We start from the raw sequence: 22,968 nt of genomic DNA, 5'->3' as shown, positions 1-22,968 counted from the left end.
AGAAGGAAAGGAATGCCTTAATTTAGCACCTGATTGGGGGAGTGGGGTGAGGAGGGAAGCGAAGGATTCAGAAAAGTGGCATAATTGCTAAAGAACAGCAAGCAGACTAGTAAACACACAAAGTGCATACCCTTCTGTGGAAGTTAAGCCCCATTAATGCGGTCTAGCAAACAAGGCACTTTCAACTGTTCAACTCTTATGAAAAGTTAAGGAAGGAGGAGAAATGCACCAGTAATGCATGCCTCCGACACTAAATTTAGAAATACCAAGGACTGCTTCCATGTTTGCCGAGTAATAAAAATGCTAGTTAAAGGGAGGAGTACCCTGTAATTACTCTGAGTAATGGCTCTAAGTAATAGCTATGAGATAAAAAAAGTCTCCCTCCCCCCATTTAGGGAAAGTTCACAAGAACAGAAGTCAACATTATTTTATTGATAAATAACTTTTTAATATTTTCACCCAAACATTCTAGCATTACAGTGGTAAACAAAGTGCAAATTGTCAGAAAGTCAGCTGAAGTCAACAGAACCTAAACTTGCTAAACCCTTTTCACAGAACACAGATTTTTAATTTTCATCACCTTCATGTCTTCAAGGCCATATAATAGTTATATTTCTCTTCAAAGCCTGTTATTTATTTTATTGCTAAAGAATCTGAGCTGCTACATTTCAGAAGTGATGATTAATCATCCTTTGAAAATTCCACAAGACTTTCAGACACAAAATCATGAATCCAAATATCAGTATCTGGAAGAGATGTGTCCACGAGAAAAGTCACTATCTTTCGATCCCAAGAGTTAGTGCTTTCGTTAACTGCCTGTATTTGTGCCACCAAGGGTTTCTTCTCTACAAGATTCCGAAACACTATCGATGCCTCTTCTGACCACTGCTGGCTTTTCACTCCTAAGACAAACATAAAGCAAAAGAGACTGTTTATGAACCAGACCAATCTGAATGATGAACTTTATAAGTAAGTGGGGGGAGTTTAAATAGTTGAGAAAACAGGTGTTCAAGTGCAACTAAATGCAGCTTAGCTTCAAAAAAGAAGCACAAGCTCACTGAACTCCCGCACAAACAAGTTGATCCATTACACGGACTAGAATTTTTTCTTGAAGTCTGAAGATATGGACAGGTTTGCAGAACTGAAAGGCAAATGCACTGATGCACTGAGTAATCCAATGTATATCAGCTGTCATTCATGATCAAGACACATCAGGAAATACGACGCAGAGGAAACTAAAGGTCCTTTCAAAACAAACTATTTGTCTTCTGCCTGAGGGTGCTGAAATTATTTGTTCTGTTGGCCTTGCTTTAGATGACGTTTTCTCTATCTCAAAGCAGCATCAGCTACAAAAACATCTGCCAAACCGTCAAGTCCCAAACTAGATCTGAAGGAAGCAGAAACAAAGAGAAATGCCACCTAAATGCCTCACAACTGCTGCTATTTCTTTTTTTTTTTTTTTTTGAAAGCAGCATTCCAGTTCTGCTGAGGAATGTAATGTTAGAACCCAAACAGGTTTTTTAATAGGGCTGAAATCCACCAAGAAAGAAGTGGCTCCTGCAGACATGAAATTCAGTCCACCCAGACCACTGCTGACGTGCAGCATCTAGACACAAAGGCACTCAAATATTGTGCGTGGATACCCAAGCAGTAACTTAAGGTAAAAGAAGCAAAATAGCAAAGTGACAACAATTTGCTTTTACTGTTAGCAGCAGCTTGCTGCTGATAGGACAGGACAACAAAGGAACACAGCTCCTTGCAGGTTACAGGAGGAATGAGAAGTCAACAGTTAGGTAAGCATAATTAGCGCTAGAAAAGGCTGGTGGAGAAGCATATGGTATTTTACAAGGAAACTGACTAGAGACTGAGAAGTAGAAGACAAGAAAAAAAAAAAAAAGAGGAGAAAAAAGTGGAAGAATAGCAAGATAACAGTTACCAGTCTTCCACACTTAGCTGACATGCTTTGATAATATGAAGCAGCTCAGAGGCCAACTTAACTAGCTACCTGGAATTCTCTGAAGCAGGTAAATTGCATGACCTGCAGGCTTGCTCAGCTGGACCCTGTACTACCTCAGCAGATAGATACAGCTAGAAATCAGCTTCATTTCAGCAATGCATTCCTAGGACCCCAGCCTGTTGGTAACACATCCATCACCACTAGTTTATAAACCCCCCAAGGTCACACCAAAGTCTATGCAGGAAAGCAGATCCACAGAAAGGAACCTAGATCAGAGCACCAGCCCTGTGGCCTATCACTTCAGGCAAGCTTATTCTGTAACTGAAGACTAAACTAGTGCTGACCAAACACTGGCAGAAAGCAGCAATGAGAGACATTCTGAAATACAACTGAAAGCAATGCAGAAATGAAAGAAAAATTTGGGAAAAGAAAGAAAGGGCATCAAGCGGAGATCAAGTTCTTTTTGTTTAAATCTATCAGATGTCTGCACACTCTGTGCCACACATTCTCAAGGAAATTAATCTTAAGTCTGTTGAAGGCCCTCATGCCCATGTGGAACTTTTTGCTTGTTTGTTTGAGAATACCAGTCTATTTTGGGCAACTTTGGATTCCAAATACTCACTGGATAACAGTAAATTACAATAGGGGCAATATATATAGGAAAAACTTCTCCAGAAACTCAGCATCCTGTTCCTAAATTTATGTAGATTAAGACAATAAGAACCTAAGTTCTTATCTACAGGTGTATCATAACTTTCACACTTTGTAATAGGTTATGTTTAAGGATCGAAAAACCATTTAGTTTTGATGTCCCTGTGTCCCTTGCATATTAGAAATCACACACATTAAGCGATACGTATTTATGACAATGAAAAGTAGCTGCTGTTTAAGAAATCTTCAGTTTTACACATGGTAACTAAAACTGCTGCATTTAAATAAACAAGTAATAAAACAATTATCACCATGCATGTCAAGAAGAAAAGCAGAGCTACTTTAATGACAAACATGCATTCGTTAAGCATGTTTTTGAAAGCAGGTACTTTTCTTGCTTTAGCAAAAAAACCCAGATGCACCACTAACCTTTGGCTCTGTCCACTTGAACATTTCTGTTCATTTGGTATCCCCACTGATGTTAAGACTTTAATAAAAAAAAAAAAAAAAGTTGTCAATGCTTACTACCTACCTGCAAGCTGAGCTGTTATAGCTTGGAAAGGTAGCTTTCTAAATGTATCCACAAGTGGTCGTACTTTCTCTACGCTGACAAACTCATGTTTACCATAGTCCAGCTCATACACTGACAAAAACCCATTCCTAAGAATTCCTTTTATTACGACCCTGTACCACCTAAAAAGGGGGAGAACAAGAACAGACAATCTGACTTCATATTCACACACTATCAAAGCACCAGAAAAAATAATACATGATCAAAAGATCTCAACCAGTACGTCTGAGGCTTCCCAGATCTGGTATCATCTGAATCAAAGTCAACCCTTCCAGTTAAAATCTGGAAGCATGGAAGGGACTGCAACCCCATTTACTCCCATAATCTCTCAGTATCACTGAACATCGGTTATCTTGTTAACGGTGTGGACAAAGCAGAGCTAGGCTTGTGTAGCTTAGCAGAGGTAAGCTTTCCTTCAAAGATCTTGTTTTTAATGTAAGTAACTACTTACTGATTTTCAATTTTAGCTGCATACAGCTTGTTTTTTTCAATGTTCACAGGTTTCTCTTCCGACCGGCTGTAGTACAAGAGCATTTCTTCCATTAGGGCTTCCAGATTATGTAGCTCCTTCCAAGGCTGGATAATAAAGTGACCTGGATGGCAGGCCACCGAGACATACACATCCATGAGCTCACCAGTCTTTAACAAAGGTAGAGGTGGGGGCATATCAGTCATGGACACTGCACTGCTGGGTTCTCTGGGTGAATCTGAGAAGCTCTTGTCCAGCCTTCCACTAGTTACCCGTAGAGCTGAAACAGCATCACTTGTCATTTTTGGGGAGCTAGGGCCACTGGGTGTAACGCTCAAGAAAACATCTTTCTGATGTCTCCACAAGTCTGCATTTTTGATCTGTCGATTGATGCTATGATCCATGTCTGGGAAATTCTCTGGCGCAAACAAGTAAACGTGTGCAATTCCCTTTAAACCATCCTGTTTAACCACCTTGGAAAACAAAATACAGTTTAACTTCCAGTTAATAACTGTTAAATGCATGTCTGATTTTGTACAGAAGACTAAAGCCTTTCACAGAAAGTGGCAACAGTTCATTGCATTCTACATGTACAGAAGTATTTTTCAAGGTTGTCTCAAGTATGTTAATGAAATTGTAGGATAGTAAGCAACTCACAACAGCTAAAAAGAGCATTTGCAGCTACACAGATTATTCTGTTGATTTTCCCAGCCAGGAATAAAAACTTTCCACAATTTAACTATACAACTGTTGTCTATTATTTAATCAAGCAAAAATTAGTAACAAACTCAAACTATCTTGGAAGAGTATGTTTAGAAAAGCCAGATGCAACAGTCATAAATCCCAGATTAGAGGAGCAATGTTTTAACTACATGGTCTCCAGTGTTAAAGCAAGCAAAACAGTACTGAGAGCTACAAAACACTTTTTCAAAGTATCTAGACAGTATCTAGAATCAGATTTTTAAGAGGAAGTTAGCTTTGTTTAGTCCATGGCTAGTAACAGGTTTCCTTCAGAAGGGTGTTTACAGTTAATTAAACTGGATAGGATACATTGCAAGCAGAAATAATTTTATCTCAAGGATAATTTCAGGAATTCTATGTATACAATAGCGTATACTAAATCACACTGGATTAGAAAAAAAACGAACAAAAAATAAAGCTGCTTTCCAAGACCAGAAGGAGAAAAAGCTATGTCACAGGAGGCATAAAAATAATTTAAGATGAACTCAACAGTTGTATCTTTTTCCGTGGTGAAACATTAACAAATGTGTTTCCTTCTTACCAGCTGGCAAAATAACTGTAGCTGCATATTTGGACTGGGACAGCAAAATGTGAAAGGCTAATGTGAAAAGAGGGGAAAGAGAAGCTTTTAACAGGCTTAAGCAAGTAAATTTTCTTCCAAATGTCCTAAGAAAAGGACTTGGTATAGAATTTAAGTCCAGGAGCTTGCTATAAACTTTTTAACTTCTATAACTAAATTAAATTTGATGACTGGTTAAACTTCTAGAGTTGTTCTTTCAATTCTCTTTCCACATGGCTATGGATTTCAAGTCGCACATGCACTTCGACTGTTTACCTTCATGCTAAATTCAGGACAATTCATTACAGTGTCTCTCAGCCACAGTACAGCATCTGGAGTCCACATGCCAGTGTTAGGAGGTAAATCTGCTAGGCAGCATTTTAAAGCCTAAGAACAGATTTAAGTACACAAAGTGTAATTTAGTAACAGGAAACTAGTCGACACATTTTTTTCCACATAAACTTCATTAATTCTGGCAGATTCAACAGTATATATGACAAATAGAAAGAGACAGAGGAACCTGCAAAACCATTACCATTACACATACACAGCATCCTGTCGATACACAGGACTACATTATGATCTATTTCAGGCAAAGATGCACAACTAAATACACCCAAAGTTGAATGCTATTAAACAAAACAAAATTTAATTTCATAAACCTTGAAGCAGCTGCACTACAAACATTGCCAAGAGATACAGCATAGGTTAGCTTTAACATGTCTTCATACCTGAGGAGGTATTGCAATTACTTCTCTCAGGAATTGTGGTGGGATTTCTCTAAGCTCTGATACTTTTACAGTTGCAACTGTTCCAGTATCCATGAACTGCACATCAAGTGCCCGTCTAGTGTGAATAATCCTTATCTGAAAGAAGAAAGCGAGAGTATAATTTTGAGGCTAAAAACACAAGGACACATACACAATAGCAAGTTTCATGGAAACTGCGGGTTCAGATTTAACTGAATGAAAAGAATAGCCACCTGTATGTAAGAAGATTGTAGCTGTTCTTTGAATATTTCTTACCTCTACACGTGCCCATTTTCCTTTAGAAGGAAACAAGCAGATTTTGCCACAGAAAGGCAGCGATACATTAAACTCAGATGTCTGCTGCAAATATAAAAACAGAAGATAAAAAGCATGGAGCTATTACTACCTGACATTCCACTAACCACTTCTAAAGCCACACATAGAATAAACTGTTCTGTAAAGCAAAAACTGTTTCAAATGTGAAGTCTCCTTCCAGCCTCAGAAGCATTTCTTATCATGTTTTAAGCTTCCCCAGTCAGCAAAGCTTTCATTCCAAGCTGTGTCTTACACTGAGAAACTAAGAAAATTTAAACTGGCAGGGAAAAAAAGCCACATTTGGAAACACAAAATACAAAATTACTGACCATGACTTCAGTGTTCCAAAAAGTAAGAGCAGTTCAGAGCTGCGACAGAAAACAGCAGAAACTCCTACCTTATATTCCAGAACACATTTGTTGAGACATTCAACAAACCAAATTTAATACCTGCTCAAATGAAAGTCTTATGGGGGTGACATTCACCACAATGTTCCTAAATAACATGAGAATGGTTACACTACACAAAACGTGAATAAACTCCATATGAAGACCCATGAATACCTTAGTTCGCTTAAATTCTCAGGCAAAATAAAAACCCTCATGATAAGCTGCAATGTCAAGATTGCTTTTTTCACCCTCATAGAGAGATTGATTTTAAAGATTGAGTCAAATTCTCTCTTTAATAGCAACAAGAGCCTAACATACACTCTGTCCAGAAAAACTGAGCTTCTGAAATACCTACTTGGCTACCTACCTTTGTGTTGTTTAACACAATCAGAACTCTATACACCCTCCTTAAGTGTTTAGCTTGCTTGAAACTGTATCTTCATAACTGAGGCACGTTCAACAAAGTATTTCCAGATGGTGTGTGCTCCACAACAGGTCTAAAGCTCAACTTCCATACCTAAAAACACTTTGACAGAGTAGTTTCACAAGCAGCAGTTTTAACAGACCTTTAAAAGATCTGCATTTCATGGCTCAGCTGCATGTTGAACAAATTAGATTCTCTTCTCTTTTGTGTAAATTCTCTTGAGTCCACTAAAGTTTGTTGTATGTATCTGTAAATGGCTGGTAGAATGCCACACTTCTCTGCCACATGCCTATCTTAAAGCAACTTAAGACTTTTAAAAACCCCTCCTATGCATCTGTTCTAGTTGAAATTAATCAGAACATTCAAAAGCTAAGGTACAAGGACAAGATATGCAACAGATCAGGTCAAAGCCACTGAATCTCCAATGAAGCCAGGCTAAAGAGGACAGACCTTGGTTACATTGCTTCTATTGTCACTTTGCACAGTGCACTGTGGGCCAGGCTACTTATGTGCCTTAACTCTGCCGCATTAAGTAAAACTGCCGGAAAAAAATTTAGCAGGATCTCCACAGGCTTTGTAGCAATCTGATGCAGTTTCCACTGGGAGTTTCCCATTATGAGCCATATTGTTACTGTTCTAAGTATTTAGGGGAAGTCATAAACTTACTCAAGTCTTAAAGACAGCTTGTGAACAAGAAATTATCAAAAGACACTATTTAAACTGACAGATGCCCTCCCAAAAACTATAAAGAGAATCTGTAGCCTTTTAGAATAGTCCATTGCTGCCTCAGTACAACTTACGTGCAAGGAAAATTACTGGTACACTCTGAAGAAAGGCTACATGACTTCACCACTTCTCCCACCATAGAACCTACCTTGTAACGGAAATAGTCTTCCAGTTTCTGCAAGATTTCAGAAAGTCTAGACATGCCTTTAGATGGCACCTGGCAATACAGGCTTCCGTCAGAGAAAACGCTGGTTACTCTGACATGTGTATACAGTGCATCTACCTGCAACAGTAAAATTTTGACAAGAAAGTTGGGGGGCAAACCACATACACAGACTTAGCAAATTTCTGAGTGTTTTGTCCATTCAAGACCTTAGCGGTCTATGATTTTTAATGAATTTGGAAGGAAACAGGAAAATGGTACCTGTAGGTGCAATTCAAGAGACTTGTCATACAACGACTTCAGACAAGTAGCATTGATGTTGATATCATCTTCTCCAGAAGTGTCATAGAGAACAAGAAGAGGAATGTCAGTCTTTTCCAGTATTTCCACAGCAAATATCTTGGAGCATGTCTGCAATTCCACAGCCTTCACTAGGACAGGATCATCACAGAAGACTTCCAGTCCTGTAAGACACATGGTACTTTTTATGTATCACTTTGTTCAAAAGGAAAAATAATGATCAGGTCTGTGTTCGCAACAGGAATCTTTCCAAGAATCAGGATGCAGCAGGATAGTTGTACCGCACTGCTACTTGTATTCTGCTCAATTTCCACCTTTTTAAGATAGGAAGCCATCTTTCAGGGAATCAAAGAAAAAAAAATAAAATAAAAAAATAAGACCCTCTTCAGAAAGAGTCAAGCCAAATGTGTAGAGAAAAAAGGAATGCATCCAAGTATTAAACAAACAAAATCCAAGCTAATTCATGGCAATTTTACATATTTAAAATAAAATATTTCTAAAAAATCAGAAATGCCTACCAGCTTTAGGAGGCTAAATAATTTCCAGTAGAGTCTAGGAAGTCTGCAAATATGCAAGTACTAAAAGGAGAAGGATCACTCTACAATAGGATCATATTTAGGAATATTGCCTGACCTGGCTACAACAGATATGCCTCATTTGTGGAAAAAGTTGTGCTAATATATTGCTTCACACAACAGCAACCATTTCCTTATTTTTCTCACATATACTAAAGGGAAAAAAGACATCCAAGCCAAGTGCAGAAACAACTAAGCTCTATTACAGAAATACATGTCTTCTAAGATCAAGGTTTCTCTATAAAACCTACCTTCCTTCCTTTCTTTCTTTCCCTTCCTTTCCTCCTTTCTTCCTTCCTTACTTTCCCTCCCTTCCTTTCTTTCCCTTCCTTCCTCGATTTTCCTTCCTTCCTTCCTTTCCCTTCCTTCCATACCAACCTGCATCTGTTTAGACTAGCAGTCTTGAACAAAATCTAACATATATAGAGGTATTACGAACAAGGATCATAACTTCCAGATGTTTCAATCTGTAAACTGTGCAACAGCAAGCTGTATAGTCAACACTGGCTTTCTCTTACCTGCCAGCTTACATTTTGCAGCTTGAAATGGAAGTGAATAGAACTGTTTCTGTAGTTTGTACACACTGTTGCTTTCAACAAAGTCACTGAAGCCATGATCAACATAGCATACCTGATAATGAAAAAGAGAATAAAAGCATAAGATCACAAATATAATTGAAGATACGTTTTCTTGAGTCCAGGGAAAATGTACTCAGTTACCACATTCTCTGTGCAGCCACAAACAAATCACTTTGTTACTACGCAACACCATTTAGCTCACATTTATTTCACTGCTTGAATGTTCTGTATTTTCAGTGATCTCTGTTCTCAAGATCTTTGTAAAATCATCCTTTCCAACTGCCCCATGGAATCTCAGCTTTTAATAGGAACAGTACTAGAACAGCACAAATTACCTCAACTACATGAAGAAAGGTAATAGAGAAGCAATTTTTATTTGTAAAGTGTTGAAAGTGTTGAAAAGTCAAACACTACTTAACTGCCATTTTATGGTCTGCATTTTGTTTTTACACTGTAAAGACAAGAATTTTGATTTATGCTTACAGTAACTTTGATACAAATACCACAGCCAATGCAGGAAACCAGTAAGGAAACTGCTAATTGGCAGCAAATAATTTGAGCTGAAGTGAAAGAAGGCTTTGATAGGGCTCTTTACAACTTTTTTTCTAAACTGTATCATGCATAACCAACTTGAAAAGGGAGCCTGAACACTGCATCAGAGGATAATCAGCAAATAATGCAATAAAGCAGTAGCTTTCTTTTGGCTGACAGTTATAGCTAGAGAGAAATTAGAGGCAAACTTACTACCAATTGTCCTTGACACTTCTCTAAATCCAACAATGTTTCACAAAACTGAGTTCTGACACTCCCCTCCAAGTTCCAGCTGAAGGGTATCACACTAATTTTCAGAAAATTCTCAATTCTGATACATGTGCTATTTAAGTATTTATGAACTGGGTCAACTTCAGAAATACATTAAGCAGACCTGAGTAAAAACTCACATAACTCGGGGAAGAAACAAAATATGAAAAGTTATTATTAAATGTTTGACTAGCAAGAAATAACTGATGAGTGTGAAAGTTCTATCGTATGGTCAAGTTTCATTGCAAATGGCAAGTACAGCCTATTTGGCCCAGGAAAGTGTACCACAGGAGTTAAATAATCTACATATAACTCCCAGAGTTGCAAGATCTACATGGAAGGGAACAAAAGTATGTTTCTAATTGTTTTGCTATCTAGTGCATGTAACAGATACTTCAGTATAGGACTTCAAACAACATCTACCAGCAAGTGTATTCTGTTCTTTCCTTTTCCTTCCTTCTGTCCCACTCCAAATAGTGCTATTACATCCATTCCCTGCAAGACTATTAAAGGTACATTTCACCACACAAGTGCTGTAAGGCTAAGCCCCATATTAAAACCCTAAGTGCAGCAAATTTAGGAATTGACTGTATATCTAAAAGCCAAGATTGTTCCAAGTCTTTTTCCAAGTGCCAAAAGAAGTAATTGCTTGCCTTTATTCTGTTGTCTTCTAGAGAAATTATCCGAGCACGCAACCAGGCATCTTCTTCAGCATGTACTGCAACAAGTTGCCCAACGCTCAAAGATTGAGCTAGTGACACTTTACTATTCTGACTATAGTATGCTTTCATGTCATCTTCCATTTGCTCCTGGGCAGAAGAATAATCTTTGCCCACATACCTACAGTATTTTACAAAACAAAAAAACCAAAACAAACCACCACAAGAGTTAGGATGCAACTTCAAAAAGCCGAATAAAAACCTAAGAACATATATATGCATATTTGAATATGAGTAAATTATGGATATATATATTTTCTAAGCACAGAGGTATCCAAACTCTTTTCCCATTAACAGGGCTATTGAAAAGTAACTGACATAAAATTCAGTACTTTTGTTGACAGATAAATGTGGTTCAGCACTTCAGAATCCAACATGTTACACTGGATTTTTACTAAGAGCTCTTACTTGATTATTACAATCATATAGAGCAACTTGACCACAAGAGCACAGTAGTACCTTGGACCAAGTATAAAAGAGGACTGATATGTCATCTCTGAAGTTACTCTGTCATATACAAACTCCAGCTTAAACTGATTTTCACTAAGGTTGATCAAAACCAAGGTATCTAAAATAATTTTACCATCAGCTGTCAAACCATGTGCTGTTTACTCTTCACCTTCAGAATAATCCTGATACTAAGCTACCTAATGGTTCATACCGAAGCAGTTTGTGCTGCATAGATCTTCTTTTATAAAGTACATAAAGTTACTGAAAACTCTAACTGGGAAGATGAATGCTTTAGGAACAAGTCAGATTAAAGCAGACAAAAGGAAATTTGTATTAGTAGCTACTGTTTTAACTTGCTCATAGAGTGATTATTACTGCTCATGTCTCCCACACAGATTATGATCATATAAAAATCTGGGTTTATTCTGAAGGTTTGCTATATGCCCAAGATTAGTGCAGATACTGTATCATGACATACTATGCTAGCTTTATTATAAAGATTAACTTAAATCTGATCATATGCCAGGGAATCCTCATTCTCCTAAAGACAGCCTACTACCTCCCCATCCAATTATGTATCACTTTTCAGAATAACAGCCCTTGTCCTTCTATGTAAGCACTCATCTACTTCAAAATGGACATGGAGTGGGGCAACAATCACTTGTGTGCTACTTAAAAAAATCATTTCCTAACATCTGTTTTATAGATACACTTAACAGACAGTAGGAATATCTTAACAGAAAGTAGTATAATCGTTCAGAATTTCCTGCCTCACTAGCTATTTTCTGATAATAGCTGAGCATTGCACTGAAGAAGCTTTCAGCCTCTCAAAACCAATTGAAAAAATATTGTTCAGATTCTTTAGAAAGTAATCTTTGAAAGCAACATTAAAAAAAAATACGTTAGAGACTAAGCAGGTGTGCTGGTGGCCAGACACTGCAAGTGCGCATTCAGCACCACTCTTACGCTTAGCTGGAACCAATTCACATGTCAAGGAAGGCTTGCAGCTTCACTGTGAAGAGAACAGAGGGTATGCTTCCATAGTGAAACAGGCTATAAAATTCTGTCTATTCAAAAAGGTAAAAAGAAGAAAAAAAGCATCTGACCTGTAGCACAGAAGCTCAAGGTAGTTGAGAATAAAAGCTTATGGCAAATCCTTATGAGAATTCAAATGTAGCACCTAGCTTATCATCTTTTCCTGCAATCACACTGTTGTAGACGTACAGTAAATATCTAGGAGTGTTTTATTTCTTCTCTTTCATTCTGACTACATCAGAATTCTTATAGAACTGTACTGCCTCAAAATTGAAACAGCACCAAATCTTCAGCTTTGTCTTAATTAGTGCTGCAGTTGAAAGGTTTCAGCCAAACAATGCTTAGCCACATACCAAAAAGATAAAGAGATATTGCTCCATCCCCAAGACAAAAAGAACAATCTTGAGTTTACTGATCCTACAAAAAAGCAGCTACACCGTTCTTGTGCAGATCACAAGAAGGTGACTGCAGGTCACTTTCAGGACCTTTCATGCACAGGAAAGACAAGTCCATGCATTGTTTCCTTCCTATACATCCACATGAACATTTTCTTGTGAACTATTCAGTTCAGGGATAGTTTCATCTTCAAGATAAATGACTTTGCCCATGTAGTACATAACCCTAAGGAGTCACTTCTGTATCTAGTGGCAAGAAACCACTAATCACCAACACATACCTACACAGCGCTGACAAATTCAGAAACTTTAATATTGTCCAAGAACCTTGGTCCAAAATTTGGGAACTGCTGATTTACAGAAATTTTAACATAACCAACCTCATCTGATCTGTGTCATATGGTATTTTAATCCATGAGACTTGAAGCATTTCCCCAGATAATTAGTGGAAACATCCTTAAAATAATATTATAAAGCTAAGATTTGTTACTTTGTCATCAATGCTGCCAGAATTAAAAGGTGTATAGTAAGAAGGAAAAAGTTTTGCGGAATTAATACCCAGATAATTTGTTCCTGCTCTTCCCAATACAAAACATGCAATATGCATCATGTCTACTTCAATATCTCTAAGTATAGATAACTATGTGTTTTAAATTGGCTGTCTTTCCTGGCACTATTAATCTTCATCATGTTCCATGTCTTTAACTAAATTCAAACAGAACTCTCACAGGAACAACATAAAACATAAAACCTCTCTTTTCTTTGATGTAGTTCTTCTTCCTGTGATTTCTTTTTTTTAAGCTTAGGCTCACTCACAAATTTCAGCTGTGTCTTCTTTGCTAAAATGATTGACTCATCCAGTCAGAGACAGTACACATGTTAATGATGGATGAGGAATCTTGCCTTAAATTATGGTTTTTTTTAAGATCAGTATACAAAAATAAATGTATAAGCAATGTGCAAAAAAAGCTTATCTGAGAAAAAGCACAAAATAGGAATACTGTTAGCAGCTAAAACAAAGATGGCAACATTCTCAAATGGGAATGTCTCTCATAACCCCCAATATGGGGATTTTCACTACAGATTATCACCATTGGGAACTAGAACAATGGAATAGCACATAAAGAAAGTTCAAGGCTGAGCATTCCAATACATTACTCATAGCTAGAGAGGATATCTAAATTTCAGCCTCAAGGCCAGTGTGCTGAATACTGTCAACGAGTAATAAACAACAGGGTATTAGTTTCATAGTGAAAGGATCTGTAACTAAACTCCACACATACTTATTCTGATCCTAACCAGGATCTCTGAATGACTGAAACTACGTAATGAAAGCTGAAACTGCAGAGACTAGCAGGAAAAAACAGACTGCTGTCAATATAGTGTATTATCACACAGTTGCTCAGTTCATCTTTGAGGTGACATATAGAACTTTTTAAGATTAGACCCAAGGTAAATGATTTTCAAAAAGGAGTATCTTCTGTAAGAAACCTTTGTGGGACTTTTTCTTGTTTGATTGCTTGGGGTTTTTTTTAGTTTTAAAGAACTGGTAGGATTTCTGTGTTTTATCCCAGCAATGACGTATAGAGAGCTTATCATAGTATTTCCTTAAACAGTACAATAACATAAGACAGCCACTACAACTTACATTTATACAGTCCTCCAAGACTGGGCTAATTAGCAACCAAACCAAAAATCACTAGTAATTTATTGCTGGATGGAAGCTCATCTGTCCTGAGAAGTGAAAACTGCAGTGTAATCTGAATACATTCAAGTCATGCTTAGTCAGTAGTAAGTCAGTTACTGAAATATAAAATATGAGTATTGCAGCAATATCTGAATACTACTATGTGTTATAATAGGGTTATTTTAAAAAGTCCCCAATGGCAAGTCAAACCTGCTTTGATTCTCAGACAAGCAAACGATAGAACAGATCAGATCAGCAGAGAAAAAGTTACAGAAAATTTTCATTTAAGCACCCAAAGGATTAATTTCCATTATCAAAATAAGTAAAGAAAGTCCTGTAACCTCCTGTTCATCTGTCCTCTTACAGCAGACCTGCACGATATTAATATGTGAATTCATAAATAAAGAAACAAATAGTTTCTGAAGTACAGACTTGCCTAATTAGGACCTCATTAGTGTTTTTGAGTTCCAGCACCATGATGGACACAGATCCTTCCGATGGAATGGTTAAAGGAGGAACAGTCATGTTTTCTGGATAATGGTCCTTGGATTCTTCATACTGTTGTTCAGCTGTAGCTTTCATACCACCATGCCTCTGGACTCTCTCAGTGACATTCAGATTTGCATCAATGAATCTTTGGGGTTTTGCATAGAGGATGGCCTTTTTGGGGACTTCAGATACATAGTCCACTATACATATATCTGAGAGCAGCTCTAGATTATTTAGAATGTCTTCTGGAAATTTTACTCGGTAGGTGTCCTGGTACAATTTGGGAAGTGCATTAGCCCAAAGACCGCTAGAATACTTCAGCAAAATGTTGACAATTTTCTGCTTGAAGTCACTACTAAATGATGCAGGCGTGCTCTCCATACTTGGTTTTAATAAAGGGTCTGCTTTTGAAGAAGTAGCATTCTGAGATGCTTTGTGTTGCTCTATATCACTTTTTGCTATCGGTGTTATCTTCTCAGCAGGATAAAGAAGCCCATCCACCTGATCACCTCTGTGTACTTTCTCCACCTTGGAAACAAAAAGTATAGTCAATAATCAGTTGCATCTCTAACTGTAATCCATTTTGCTAGTTACATTTTAAAACAGACTTTGAAACGGGTATCCACGGGGAAAGTGAGCTTGAGGTAGTTACTACAGAGTAGTATTTCTTGCAATGCTTTCACCTCCATTTTGAAGGATACCAAATGCATATGACCACATCAGTACAGAGCAAATATCTGATCTACGTAATACAACTGAAGACTTGCTTCCAAAGATGTCTCATCTCTCTTTTCTCCTAGAAGGACAAGAAGATGATGACGCACTCCACAAACTTAGGTCTTTTGCACGTTAGCACCCTCCTGTCCTGGTCATCCATACAGGTAAGCAGATCATAAATGAAAGTTTCTGTCTCATCATACTGAGGGAAAGGGGGTTTGCTGGTATACTTCCAAAACAAGAGGACACCTGTCAGGCAGTGTTGAAAGCCTATCTACTGACATGCTCAAGGAACTTCTTTTCTTTCAAATGGTTCTGAAATTAAGGAATAAATTTCATAATAAATTTTGTTATAAATTTGATTAGGCCACTTTAAACTATACCCACAGCCTCCCTCCAGGCCCCTGTGTTTTGCCAGTCCATGTTTCTACCCTTTGCGAAGTTCAATAGACATCTCACATGATCAGAAGTCATCCTTAACTTCTTTACATCCTTAAAAGCACCATTTGAGAACTGTAGAAATAAACTTACTATAAATTCAAATTCCTAAAGCTATGCAGTTTCAACCTAGATCAACCTAACTGTAGCTTAGCAGGAATATCTATGTAGAATTGAGATAACAAAAGCTCTCAGTGCTTCCACATTGGTTCCAAAACAAGAATAAGTCCTGCAATAAAGTTATTAAGGTTTACATAGCTCCACCTTGATGTTCCTCAGAAGAAACAGTTCTCATCAGTTTCCTGGATGTATCACACCAAAGTCCTTTTCCGAGGCAGACCACTGAACAGAACACTGACTAGCTGAATTACTTGCTACTGCTCAGGGGTAGCGTTTACGTTATAATATTGATGTCCATACCCATCAGAACATTATAAAGGTTGCTAAAGCCATTCTATGCTGCTCTGTCTTAGCAGCATACAAAGGAAGTGTAAAAAAGAAGACTATTACATAACAAGAATAATACATATAATACATATAACTGATTATCAAGATAACAAACGAGATAAGTATATTCAGTTAAAATACACTGAAAAAAATGGGAGGGGGGAAGGTCATTATTGTGTCAAGAACCACATAGTTTTTCCTATGTGCATCTCTTCACACTCATCCCAAATTGCCACACGATGATCTGAGTTTAGAGAGACACCTAAGTGTTACTACACAAGTGCACACGTATACACTTGTTGTTCATTACACTGTCTACTGGTGCAAAAGAAGACCATCAAATGGCTCTTGGCAACAGGTCTTGGTCAACTGCCATGAACATTAGCATGTGTGTTATCTAAAATTGACACAAAGGGAACAGTTTTAATAGATGAAAAAAATGTAACCACATTAGAGAATTCTCATGTATTCATGGTGGCATGTCTGAATCCTTCTTTATCAATGAAAACCAAAGTAGTAATATTTTCTGCAAGAATAAGACATTAGAAAGCAAACAAACGTATCTAACAACCCTCAACTCCCTGAATTCATGTGAAAGAGTCCACAAGCTTCAAGACTGAGTTTTTCCAAGTAGGCTCACTAAACCAAGGAGACATTCTTCTTAACCAGAGGCAGGGGAGAGATAGTGCATTCTAGACATCCATCTACTAAAGGATACATATCTACTATAGGACAAAATATAAACAAAATCATATAAAGGACTTCAATGTACATTCACCAAGTTCTCAAGCATCTCTGCTAATCAGTTTGATATAAGAGGTGACAAAACATGTCTGGCCATTCAACTCAGAAGGACCAAAAAGCCTTCAATGATTCATGACAAGGAAGAACCTACATTTGTACCCTGTGGTATAAGAAATATTACTGTGCCTCCTGAACCACAGGCAAAGGAGCTTGGTAAAAACAAACAAACAAACTTATCAAGGTCTTACATGTGCTTTGATACAGTCAAGAGACCAAAGTATACCATGTGGCCCAGAGAAAAAATAAGGGCACAACTCCTTGGCAGGTAATGACATCCTAGATACAGAGGAACTGATAAGGATGTCCCAAGTGTCCATATAAAAGACTGAGGAACTTGTTTAAATGACCAACCAAGGAAATGTTTAGCTTCAGAAAATACTGGCATTATAAGGACAAAAATCTGTTTGAGAAGGCTGTGTTGGAATGTATCACAGTTCATCCTGAAACAAGCAGAGGTCTACCTTTATGTACCTTTTCTCTTACATAGCTCTTTTTAACTAGTACTGCAACAGAGATGAATAAATTGTAGCTGACAGGAATATTAAACCTTATACACTAAAGACTAGCAGCAGAATAAAGAGAGAAGATCCTTACAGACCTCTAAGCCTCTTAATTCCAATAATAGCTCTGAGGTGTTTTAGGCACTGAAGCTCTGTTCAGAAGAGACTGTAGACGCTGACTGAGTGAACCATTTAGAGACAGCAAAATGCTATTTCAGTACACGGTTTCAGTACATTGTGCTTAGGTACAAATAGGCTCAGATGTACATCATTAAGCTACTGTTTCTTCCATAGAAGTTAATGTCCAAGATGCAACAGACTCCTCCAAACAGTGCTATGGCCAAGACACCTTCAAAGATGCACAACACTACAGAAACTTTTAATTAGAAGCAAACAGTTTCACTTGTCAGCAGTACTTCAAAGCAGACACCCTTTTTTAGTACAAATATCTCAACTTGGTTTCCAGTTGGGTTTATAGATTTGCCTGCAAGGTACTTCTCATTAGTGTGGCTGGCATGTCTGCTTTGCAAGCCTACTGTCACCTCTCCATTACAGAGGACAAAGCAAAGTCCACAGCTGTCAGAATGCAATACAAGGCAATACAGACTTATATTGCTCTACACAGAAGAAAAACACATTTCTTCTGGGCCTGAGTAACAGAATGAACTCTTAAAAATGTGGAGACCAAAAAAGTAAAGCTTCAAGTGAAAAAATGCCCCAAGATAAATACTGATGCTGCAACTGATTAAATCCAGTGGTATGCAAATAGAGAGCAAGTTTTCTCTTTTTGGCAAACATATATGGAGAGGACAAAGGCAGACATGATCCTGTGTGTGTTGTTAAGACGAAAGTTTTATATATGTGTGCTTGACAACGTACAAGTAAACCACTACACTAATATATATAATCAAAAGAGAAGATCCACTCTGTGATGCCAGAATGAGCAAGATAACTGCAAGTCCTGTCTAATTCTGTGTACAGTGATGATGAAAGAGCAGATACACTGGAAAACTCCTACAGCATCAGTACCTTCCAGAAGGAGGTAGAGAAGACAACTCCTTGAAATTAGTGTTTCTAGTCAGAAAAGGTGTCCTTCATTTTCGCTGTTACATTCACAACTAACATATGCAGCTATTTCCTGCCATTCTTCACCAAAGTAGGGAAAGGAAACACAGTGGAAGTTAGTATTGAATGTCAATGACAGGGTATCACCATATGTGGCAAACAGAAGTCTGGTTTCAGGATTCTTGGTATCAAACGGATCTTCAACAACTGCTCTAGAACACACTGATCAGAATTATCACTCTGATTCAGCGAGAATAATTCACCAGACGTGTGACGCATTAACTCTTTCAGATGTGATTTAAATATGCAGCACATAAGCTAGCTACCATGGCATACATACATAGACTGCATACAGGCACGTTTTGCTGAGGTACCTTAGACAAATGCTTCAGTGTGAAGACAGTTCTCATCTTTCTGACTTTCCTCAATAGTACCTGAAGTTCAGCTCCCAGCAAGCTGGAGCTAAAACCAGCAAGGAAGGCATTCCTGGCCTTGATCAACAGAATCTTACATCTATAAATTTGGCTTTTCTCTCTCAGAGGTGACCACTAGAACTCCTAGTCCCACTGTTTTTGCCAATCTTACCCTTCACACTTCAGCTTTTACAGCTTCTAGTCCAATACACAATCAGCTGCTTTGCATGGGAAGCTACAACACCTAACTTCTCACCCCAAATGCCAAAAGGACACACTAAAAGTCTTGTCTTCAGCCAAACCTCCTGTCATCTGGGAAGCTGGAACAGGACAGGAACAGGACAGGAACAGGACTGGAATATGTTGCCCAGAAAGGCTGTAGAGTGTTTGTTTTCAAAACATAACTGGATACAGCCCTGGGCAAGCTACTCATGGTGACCCTGACTGATAAAGAATATGCTCAGGTATTACATATTTTTTAGCCATATGCTTATTAAAAAGCGTTAAGACAACCGACTGAGGAACAGTGGATTACTGCAGATGAAACTCGCCTCTTATAACACCAGATAATGTCTGAGCTGATTGACAGCCAGAGGCAGTAGGATGTTTTATAAAAGAGAATGTCTTTGTTCTATAACTGCTGAAAAGCTAGTATATTTCTTCCAGCATAACTGGAATTTCCCAACTCAGAATGGGAGTTTCATTTTTCTACCAGCTCCTTGAGAAATCAGAAGGACCAAGACAGCCATTACTACAAGAAAACTATAAGAATGTATCCATTCTTTCTGCCACTTAAAAGATGTCTGCCTCTTATTTTCTCTAACTACAAGAAAGAACTTGGGAAGACAAATGGAGAAAAAGATAATAGAAGACAGCTTCACCTGACAAACAACACAGGACTGACGTATTTTGTTGTCTTCGCGTACTGATGTACAAGCATTTAAAAGACTACTATTAGAAGGAAGCTAGCACCAAGACTGGTCGAAAGGATCACCCGTGGAATAATTACAGGCAGCTCGAATCAGCACATTAGAAGAGCTGTACTTGGTCAGAACACAGACGTTCCTAGCCTGGCATCCTCTTCGACAACAGCAGGTGCCTAGGAAAAAGCATAGCAGGTAAGAAAAATGCAGTGATAGCTCTTCCTCCCATGCTGGACACTCCATACTTCAGGCACTATCAGTTAGTGACTGTTTGGAAAGAAGAAGATCCTGATGACTGAAGCCAGGGACCATCCATTCATCAGTGATGGTATTTCTTTGGAATTCAAGATGATGAACATTCTCCATTCACGTTCCCAGGTCTCTATTATTTTATACCCCATATCTCTATCTTTCCCCACTTAAATAATTTAACTTAATTGTGGCCCATACAGAATCCATTACCTATCTTTGCCCATCACCTTCTGAATCACCATTTCACCCTGCTTATCTCTCAGTTTTTGTTTGTGTACTTTCTGAATAAAGAGAGGAGAAGCACACCCGATTTTGACATGTTTCTCCAGTGGTGCAGTGTTTGCCTCTTCTTCTCTATTAGGAATAGAGATTGGACTGTCTTTTCAGGGAAGTCTGCTGCCTGCCTGGGCCCAAATTAGACATGTCACCAGATGACTTGAGTAGCTTAGTACAGCTTTTGGGCTGTTATTCACACCTGCTCTTTCACGTGGATACTACTGATGTTGCAAGAAAAAGTCTAGAATTGATCAAAAGAGATTTCAGGGCCCTGGGAAGAATGCTAAAAAATTCAGGAGCACAGGTAGTGTTTCCATCAATCCTCCTAGTAATGGCGAGACTTTGGAAGAAACACACAAGCCCAAGATGCAGATAGCTGGCCCTAGGCCTGGTGTTTCCACCAAAACTTCAGGGTTTATAACCCTGTGCTCTGAGGCACAAGGTATGATGAAGCCTGACAGGATCCATCTGTCCCAGTAGGGGAAATGTATCTTTGGCTATAAGCTGGCTGGACTGACAGAGGGCTTTAAACTAGAATCACTGAGGGAAGGGGATGCCAACAGGAGAGCTGAAAGTAAGCCAAGGGTTGTCATGGCATTGCCCAAGGGTGGCCATGCTAGCAGGAGTATTTACACTGCTCTTGGAAGCATGGAGGGCTCAGGAGTATATCTGAAATGCTCATACACCAACACACGAAATATGACAAACAAGTGGGCTGAACTGGGAGTGCTGTCAGTTCCCAGAGCTATGATGCCAATGGTATTAAGTGAGACTTGGTGGAAGGAGTCCCATGAGTGCTGGGATGAAAGACTACAGGCTGTTCAGGAGGGATAGGCAGAGCAAGCAAGGTGGAGGAGTTACAGAGCATCTAAGGAGAAGTTTGACTGAACAGCCCTCACAGTTAGCGATGATGTAGTTAAGAGCCTTTAGGATGTCCCGCATGACATTCTTGTCTCTAAATTGGAGAGACGTCAATTTGACAGGTGGACCACTTGGTGGATAAAGAACTGGCTGGATGCCCCCATGCAAAGAGTTGTGGTCAATGGCTCAATGTCCGGCTGGAGACCAGTAACGAGTGGTGTCCCTCAGGGATCGGCGTTGGGACCGGTCTTGTTTAACATCTTCGTCGCTGACATGGACAGTGGGATTGAGTGCGCCCTCAGCAGGTTTGCCGATGACACCAAGCTGTGTGGTCCGGTTGATAAGCTGGAGGGAAGGGATGCCATCCAGAGGGAACTTGACACGCTCGTGAGGTGGGCTGATGCCAACCTTTTGAAATTCAACCATGACAAGTGCAAGGTCCTGCACCTAGGTCAGAGCAATCCCAGGCACAGCTACAGGTTGGGCAAAGAAGAGATTCAGAGCGGCCCTGCAGAGAAGGACTTGGGGGTGCTGGTCGATGAGAAAATGAACATGAGCTGGCTTCAGTGTGCACTCACAGCCCAGAAAGCCAACCGTATCCTGGGCTGCATCAAAAGGAGCGTGACCAGCAGGTCGAAGGAAGTGATCCTGCCCCTCTACTCTGCTCCCGTGAGACCTCACCTGGAGTATTGTGTGCAGTTCTGGTGTCCTCAACATAAAAAGGACATGGAACTGTTGGAACAAGTCCAGAGGAGGGCCACGAGGATGATCAGGGGACTGGAGCACCTCCCGTACAAAGACAGGCTGAGAAAGTTGGGGCTGTTCAGCCTGGAGAAGAGAAGGCTGCATGAAGACCTCATAGCAGCTTTCCAGTATCTGAAGGGGGGCTATAGAGATGCTGGGGAGGGACTCTTCATTAGGGACTGTAGTGATAGGACAAGGGGTAACAGGTTCAAACTTAAACACAGGAAATTTATATTGGATATAAGGAGGAAGTCCTTTACTGTCAGGGCTGTGAGGCACTGGAATGGGTTGCCCAGGGAAGTTGTGAGTGCTCCATCCCTGACGGTGCTCCAGGCCAGGTTGGACAGAGCCCTGTGTGACATGATTTGGTGTGAAGGTGTCCCTGACCATGGCAGTGGGGTTGGAACTAGATGATCTTAAGGTCCATTCCAACCCTAACTATTCTAATTCTATGAGGATTAAGGGGATGGAAAACAAAGAAGATGTCACTGTGGGTTATCTACTACTGATCCAGCCAGGATGATTGCCTGTAGAATAATTCATCTGTGCTATCAGGAGAACTATCTGAATCAGTAGCCCTTGTTCTTATGAGAGACTTCAACTTTCCAGACATCAGCTGCGAGTACCACACTGCTGTGACAAGAAACTCTGGGAAATGCTTGAAGTTTGTGGAAGGTAACTTCTTGTTTCAAGTACTCAGTGAGCCAACTAAGAAAGATGCCCTCCTAGACCTTCTATTTGTGAATAGAGGAGGACGGATGCAACATTAGGAAGCATTTCTTCAC

At 39.1% G+C, this 22,968-nt stretch overlaps 1 protein-coding gene across 8 annotated transcripts in view; it reads right to left on the bottom strand.

Moving 5' to 3' along the window:
- Positions 1–423: 423 nt before the first annotated feature.
- TDRD7 (tudor domain containing 7) overlaps positions 424–22,968 on the bottom strand; it is a 41,125-nt gene continuing 18,580 nt past the window's right edge. For 5 of the 8 annotated variants that reach the window (XM_065662825.1, XM_065662826.1, XM_065662828.1 and 2 more), the window contains exons 7-17: positions 14,691–15,271; positions 10,622–10,808; positions 9,108–9,219; positions 7,976–8,178; positions 7,700–7,834; positions 5,974–6,057; positions 5,680–5,814; positions 5,225–5,335; positions 3,631–4,121; positions 3,141–3,301; positions 424–902 (exon numbers count right to left, since the gene is read on the bottom strand). In XM_065662825.1, coding sequence (XP_065518897.1) covers positions 682–902; positions 3,141–3,301; positions 3,631–4,121; positions 5,225–5,335; positions 5,680–5,814; positions 5,974–6,057; positions 7,700–7,834; positions 7,976–8,178; positions 9,108–9,219; positions 10,622–10,808; positions 14,691–15,271 — 2,421 coding nt within the window. In that variant the 3' untranslated portion in view covers positions 424–681. The remainder of the gene's footprint in view (positions 903–3,140; positions 3,302–3,630; positions 4,122–5,224; positions 5,336–5,679; positions 5,815–5,973; positions 6,058–7,699; positions 7,835–7,975; positions 8,179–9,107; positions 9,220–10,621; positions 10,809–14,690; positions 15,272–22,968) is intronic. The other 3 variants (XM_065662830.1, XM_065662832.1, XM_065662833.1) reach the window with 3 other exon arrangements.

The sequence above is a fragment of the Lathamus discolor genome, chromosome Z (genome assembly GCF_037157495.1).
Source record: "Lathamus discolor isolate bLatDis1 chromosome Z, bLatDis1.hap1, whole genome shotgun sequence".
NCBI lineage: Eukaryota > Metazoa > Chordata > Aves > Psittaciformes > Psittacidae > Lathamus > Lathamus discolor.
The sequence above is the reverse complement of the archived record's forward strand: the minus strand, read 5'-3'. Positions and strand labels throughout refer to the sequence as shown.